Source organism: Beta vulgaris, chromosome 3, assembly GCF_026745355.1.
Source record: "Beta vulgaris subsp. vulgaris cultivar EL10 chromosome 3, EL10.2, whole genome shotgun sequence".
Classification (NCBI taxonomy): Eukaryota; Viridiplantae; Streptophyta; class Magnoliopsida; order Caryophyllales; family Amaranthaceae; genus Beta; species Beta vulgaris.
The window spans coordinates 56,638,459-56,645,091 of record NC_079204.1 but is presented as its reverse complement, the minus strand read 5'-3'; the positions used below and the strand labels follow the sequence as shown (position 1 = coordinate 56,645,091).

The following is a 6,633-nucleotide window of genomic DNA, read 5'->3' as shown; positions in this document are numbered from 1 at the left end:
GAAAATGAAAACGCGGAACACATCCTCTAGAGTAAACTAGATGGACTCTTAGACCACGTATCATGTACCACGTTCTAAGACACGTTCCCTGAAAGGCTGAAACGTGGAACGTACCACGTACCACGTTTCCGGTATCAATGTACTCATCAATTTACTTGAATGTTTGCTTAAGAATGAAGATCATAGTGACAACATTACGTATACTTCCTCAGTTCCGGATGAGATGCAACAAATTCACTTTTACGCATATTAAGATATTATTTTAACCACAAATATCTATAATTACATAAAAGTAAAAATTTTAAAAATTACATTTTATGAAAGTACGTCACGAGACGAATCTAATAAGATCCCACCTCACTACATTTTTCATTATATACAAGTCACAAACCTTTGTCAAGATAAAAAATATAAACAGTGACAAAATAAAACTATTATATTTAATTCGAAACGGAGGAAATACTTTACACTACATGACTAACAAGTCAATAACCTCTTTCCCACAATTCAATCACCAACCCCAAAACCTCCCACAACAACACAAGAATAGATCTAAAAATCCCACAAAAACATCCTGACCGTTAAACCCACCTCCTTCAAACCTATTTATACTCCCTCACCTCCTTCACTACCTCCTCGCTTCACCCCTTTCTCTCTTCTTTTCTTGTGTTGTTTTACTCTCTTTCTTCTCTCTCTGGCTCCATCAAGTTCTGTTCTTGAAAGAGAGAGAAAAAGAGCAAAAATGGCGACATCTTTATCCGTGGAGAAGACCACCTCTGGTCGTGAATACAAGGTTAAAGACATGTCTCAGGCTGATTTTGGTCGTCTCGAAATCGAGTTAGCCGAAGTTGAAATGCCTGGACTTGTCTCTTGTCGTACTGAGTTTGGTCCTTCTCAACCTTTTAAAGGTGCTAAAATTACTGGATCTCTTCATATGACTATTCAAACTGCTGTTCTTATTGAAACTCTTACTGCTCTTGGTGCTGAAGTTCGTTGGTGTTCTTGCAACATCTTCTCTACTCAGGTACTTTTATAAAAAAAATCATGTTTTTGGAGATTTTGTGATGTTACCCTTGTTTTATTTTATGAGATCTCATCTGGGTGTGATTTTGTTTTTTGTGGGTCAGATCTTGAAATGTGATATGAAATAATATAAGGGTTTGATTTAGTGTTATTTGTAGATGATTTTGTATAGTTGAAATGATGATTTAACTATAGATTTGTACTGTTTTGTTTTGTGAAATGTTTGTAGGATTGGATTGTTGTTTTTGTTGAAGTTTGATTTAATGTTTATTGATATATGATTTTGTATAGTTGAAATGTTTGTGGGTTTAAATCATGAAATATTTGTGGGATTGGATTGTTAATTTTTGTGAAGTTTACTAAATTATGAATTAATAAATGTTTACTGATAGATGATTTTGTTTATTTGAAATGATGACTTAAAACTAGAGATTTGTACTGTTGTGTTTAGTGAAATGTGTAGATCTTAGTATATTTGTTGTGAATTATAAGTTAAAAAGTTTGGATTAGTATAGATCTCAGTGTGGAATTTGTATTGGATCTTTGCATTTTTTTGAATTTGGGTTTAGATCTTATTCATTTCTGAGATTAGGATAAATGAGGAGGTTGTTAATATTAGCTTAAAATGTGGATCTTTTTACTGAATTTTGGGATCACTGTTGACTGTTATTTTAGTTGCGTTATTAGTGGATCTGTACTAGTGAGATTAACTTGAAATGCTGATCTAATCATCTGATTTGTTAATGTTGTTGTTGTGTATTTACAGGACCATGCTGCTGCTGCCATTGCTAGGGACAGTGCAGCTGTGTTTGCCTGGAAGGGTGAGACCCTTCAAGAGTACTGGTGGTGCACAGAGAGAGCTCTTGACTGGGGTCCTGGTGGCGGTCCCGACCTCATCGTTGATGACGGTGGTGACGCTACCTTGTTGATCCACGAGGGAGTTAAGGCCGAGGAGGAGTTTGAGAAGAGCGGCAAGATTCCCGACCCAACCTCCACTGACAATGTCGAGTTCCAGCTCGTATTGGGTCTCATCAAGGAGAGTTTGAAGGTTGACCCTAAGAGGTACCACAAGATGAAGGAGAGATTGGTTGGTGTTTCCGAGGAGACCACCACCGGTGTTAAGAGGCTTTACCAGATGCAGGCTAACGGCACCTTGTTGTTCCCTGCCATCAACGTTAACGACTCTGTCACTAAGAGCAAGGTATAATTTAGCTCCCATAATTGAATTGTAGACTGAGCTAATTTAGATTAAAAGTGACCAACATTGGCAATTAATTAAAGTAATAGGAATGATAATAATGTACACTTACATAGTTTAAGTGAAATGGATTCATAAAGGGAATATTGTATGAAAATGTCAATTCATGATCAAATAGAGGATAATTATTATAGTGAAATGGATTAATGTAGGGGAATATGCTTTAAGCTGCGTTGCTGCCATGTCTATGTGCTTACCACCTGTTTGTGTTTGTAAACAGTTTGACAACTTGTACGGATGCCGCCACTCCCTCCCTGATGGTTTGATGAGAGCCACTGATGTCATGATTGCCGGCAAGGTCGGTGTTGTCTGTGGATACGGAGATGTTGGAAAGGGTTGTGCTCTTGCCTTGAAGGCTGCTGGTGCTCGTGTGATCGTGACTGAGATTGACCCTATCTGTGCTCTCCAAGCTCTTATGGAAGGTTTCCAGATCTTGACCTTGGAAGATGTGCTTGCTGAGGGTGACATCTTTGTCACCACCACCGGTAACAAGGACATTATCATGGTCGACCACATGAAGAAGATGAAGAACAACGCCATTGTTTGCAACATTGGTCACTTTGACAATGAGATTGACATGCACGGGCTCGAGACCTACCCAGGAATCAAGAGGATCACCATCAAGCCCCAAACTGACCGTTTCGTCTTCCCTGAAACTAAATCAGGTGTCATCATCCTGGCTGAGGGTCGTCTCATGAACTTGGGTTGTGCCACTGGTCACCCTAGCTTTGTCATGTCATGCTCATTCACCAATCAAGTTATTGCTCAGCTTGAGTTGTGGAATGAGAAGGCATCCGGCAAATATGAGAAGAAGGTCTACGTGTTGCCCAAGCACCTTGATGAGAAGGTTGCTGCCCTTCACCTTAACAAGCTCGGTGCTAAGCTCACCAAGCTCACCAAGGATCAGTCCGACTACCTCAGCATACCTGTTGAGGGTCCTTACAAGCCAGCTCACTACAGGTATTGAAGTGAGAATTTGCAGAGATCGGCTTATTGGATCATCCAAGAGGAGAGGGACAGTGTTCTTCCTTATCGTAATTCGCTTAGGATTGTTAGTTTTTTGTGCTTTTCTTTGATGTTGGGAAGGATGGAATGGACAAAGTTTATATCAAAGTGTGTTTGATTCAAGTCCAAGAACGGGTTTTGAATAAAGATGATGATTGTCGTAGGCGTATAGTATGTTTGTAATTCACTCACTAGACTTGCTGCTTTCGTGCATTTTGGTGAGTCTGGTTATAGTTTTTCAGTCAATGAAGAGGAATGAATGTTGTCATTTCAGTTACAAACATCTTGACATGTTCACAGTAATGCCTGTTATGACATACTACTACTGAACTTTTATGGCATTGCTCTTTGATTCCAATGGAGCACAATTTTCTCTGATTGAAAAATCGGATTTTCTTTGTTTGGATCGGATTCAAACTCTAATTGGTTTAGATTCGGATTGGAAAATTCAAATCCAAATTTTGTTCGGATCAGATTGAAATAGGCCTTAATCCAAACAGTATATCGAACTTTCATCCCTATCTTAACATCTACCGATTGATATTTGTCACCTCAACTGCGCCTCAATGAATGATGCTTATTTGTGAATTCGCATTTGACTACTTGAATTTTGATTCTAGTAAAAAGAAATAGATAAGTTGGAATGATGGCTAAAGCATTGAACTAATTGTCAAATTGTTAGACAAAAAAGAGCACAATTTATTTTCTCTGTCATTTCTTTCAGCAGCCATGTAATACTAATACGTAAACCAATTACCCAACGTAAGAAATGGTCAAAAATGACTACTTATCCTCACTGTAAAAATTAGGTAGGTATACTTCTTAATAATATGAACTTTGGAGTTGCTTTAAAATAGAACTTGGGAGTTAAACTTTAAGGTAATTTTGGTCCCTTTCATAAGTTAGATTGCTTTATATCATTTCTTCTCCTGTTAGGTTTACTCCTATGACATATCTAACTAGTTAATTATAAAATTTTATGACATGCAATAAATTAACACAAGAATAAAGAATGAAAATGAACGATCAATTTTAAAAAATTATTTATACGTGACCATCTAGTTATGCGCGTGTCAAAGTTTGTATTGAAATTTGAAAATAGTGTCCTTACCGACCCACCACCAAACCAAGTTTGTTTTGGCGTTGACACTCTTACAACTGTAATAGTCAAGTCCATCCCCAACTCTGCTTTCAAAAATTAAGAAGAGCAAACACTTTGATTTTGTTGGGAACTTTTCCTCTAAAATTGCAACATGATGTTGAAGAAGGCACATATTTGAGGTCAATATAAAAAAATTGTCATTAATTTAATATCGATCCACTTATCTTTTTTTTAAAAAAAAGATTTTCCAAACATATGATCTAGTAAAGATTATTGAAATTTGAAAAAAATAGCCTTACCGACCCACCACTAAACCAAGTTTGTGTTGACGTTGGCACTCTTATAACTGTAACCGTCAAGTCCATCCCCAACTCTACTTTCAAAAAATAAGAAGAGTTAACACTTTGATTATGTTGGGAACTTTTCCTCTAAGAATTAAAGGCCTAAAAACACATGATACTAGTAAAGATTATGCAATTAGCAAAAAACAGCGCAAAGCAAAAATGATCCAATAAGTTCGGGATTGAACCCGACGTGAATCGAACACGCAACCTTCTGATCTGGAGTCAGACGCGCTACCATTGCGCCACGGATCCTCATGTTGATCAATCCTTCATCAATCAGTATCTCACTAAACAAATACAATAACTATGGATGAGAGAAAACTATATTGGTCAGTTACACTTAATCTTTAAATCCACAAAAGACCAATAAATGAAAGACACCTCAGCAAATAAAATCTTAAAAAACCAACCCTTACCACCCACAAAAAAAAATACAGATTTTTAGACTATCAAATTGTGGACACCATCATCTTCACATTCATCCTCTACATATCTTCTTAGACCTTAAAAATTTCCATCAAAAAAAAAAAACCATACCATATTTTATTGAGCTTAACTTGTTTACAGTTTACACACACCTAACAACTAAAAAAAAATGTCAGCAACCACAGCAGGTCTAAGCAGCAGCAGCTTATTAGCAGCATGCAGCTCAAAGCAGCAGCATAATGTCCATGTCCAAGTAAAATCCATCTCATTTTCCGGGCTGCGGCCATTGAAACTGAAGATGCTGAAGACTAACAGTAAATTTTCGACGTCCGAATCTCGACGATCAATGACTTGTAGAGCTGAACTGAGCCCATCATTGGTGATAAGTCTAAGCACAGGACTGTCACTTTTCTTAGGAAGGTTTGTGTTCTTTAACTTTCAAAGAGAAAATATGGCAAAACAAGTTCCAGAACAAAATGGGTTAACCCATTTCGAAGCAGGTGATAGCAGGGCTAAAGAGTATGTTAGTCTTTTGAAATCAAATGATCCAGTTGGGTTTAATATTGTTGATGTTCTTGCATGGGGTTCTATAGGTCATATTGTTGCTTACTATATTTTGGCTACTGCTAGTAATGGTTATGATCCTAAATTCTTCAACTAATTGTGAGTTTAGTTGGGAGAATTGAGAATTTGTTTTTCTTTCTTCTACTATAAGTATGTTATTGTCATTTTATTTAAGATCATCGTTTGTGTGTAATTATAACAGACTATGTTGAAATGTTATTGCAGTATTGTCATCTTTGATCTTTTTGTATTGTTTAACTACTTTGCTTACTAGTAATTTTTTTTGTCGGCGGGAGTTTGTGTGGATACCTTAAAGGGCAGCATCCCTTCCAGCTGGGATTTTTTCCATATTCAAGACTCGAACCCCGAGACCTTGGTTAAGGAGCGAGAGGCTCTTAACCACTCACACCAATTTAAGTAGTAGAATTTCATGGGAGGAATACATCTTATATAAACTCTACGGCCTAGGAGAATTTGGTTCATGTTTTTTATTTACGCAAAAAAATATCTCGAATTTTGATTGTATATTCAACAACTATGATTGCAAAATTCTTTACTCAAACAAAAATCAAGATTGATGTGATTTCCCATGTAATATGTTTGTAAAATTATGGAATGATAGTGATAATTAGAGATGGACAAACCTTAATGAACAATAAGATGAACATTTCTTCACAAGAAGGCTATAATGATGGTAATTTAACATGCTTGTATGAAAAGCTTTTTGTACACTTGACAATTGTACAAAAATAATCACCTATGATTATTTGTTATATAGCTAACAAGCGCCAAACAAGCTACAAACACCTACTTAACTAACTCTCCTTAAAATCCTGTCACATACCTAATGAGATTTTTTCATTCATAATTAATAGGAGTCTGAATCTTTTAGTGAAACTCTACAAAGTATG

General features: G+C 36.6%; 2 protein-coding genes and 1 non-coding gene across 3 annotated transcripts; 2 read left to right on the top strand and 1 right to left on the bottom strand.

The window, feature by feature from the left end:
• The first annotated feature begins 634 nt into the window (after nt 1-634).
• LOC104889777 (adenosylhomocysteinase) lies at nt 635-3,567 on the top strand. The gene is made up of 3 exons (XM_010675083.4): nt 635-1,024; nt 1,790-2,224; nt 2,502-3,567. Exons 1-3 carry the CDS (start codon nt 743-745, stop codon nt 3,246-3,248), a joined length of 1,464 nt encoding a protein of 487 aa, XP_010673385.1. The 5' UTR covers nt 635-742; the 3' UTR covers nt 3,249-3,567.
• A 1,345-nt stretch (nt 3,568-4,912) lies between these two features.
• On the bottom strand, nt 4,913-4,984 carry TRNAW-CCA (transfer RNA tryptophan (anticodon CCA)). The gene has a single exon. It is a non-coding gene; the product is annotated as a tRNA-Trp (tRNA).
• A 232-nt stretch (nt 4,985-5,216) lies between these two features.
• On the top strand, nt 5,217-5,964 carry LOC104889776 (photosystem I reaction center subunit V, chloroplastic). Its single transcript, XM_010675082.4, has one exon. It carries the CDS (start codon nt 5,328-5,330, stop codon nt 5,817-5,819), a length of 492 nt encoding a protein of 163 aa, XP_010673384.2. The 5' UTR covers nt 5,217-5,327; the 3' UTR covers nt 5,820-5,964.
• Nucleotides 5,965-6,633: the final 669 nt, after the last annotated feature.

What these genes read in the sequence shown, in the direction of transcription:
- LOC104889777 (XM_010675083.4), top strand. Translation starts at nt 743, where the DNA reads ATGGCGACATCTTTATCCGTGGAGAAGACCACCTCTGGTCGTGAATAC. An exon ending in GCAACATCTTCTCTACTCAG is followed by an intron (nt 1,025 to 1,789) that starts GTACTTTTATAA and finishes GTGTATTTACAG; the next exon opens with GACCATGCTGCTGCTGCCAT. An exon ending in ACTCTGTCACTAAGAGCAAG is followed by an intron (nt 2,225 to 2,501) that starts GTATAATTTAGC and finishes GTTTGTAAACAG; the next exon opens with TTTGACAACTTGTACGGATG.
- LOC104889776 (XM_010675082.4), top strand. Translation starts at nt 5,328, where the DNA reads ATGTCAGCAACCACAGCAGGTCTAAGCAGCAGCAGCTTATTAGCAGCA.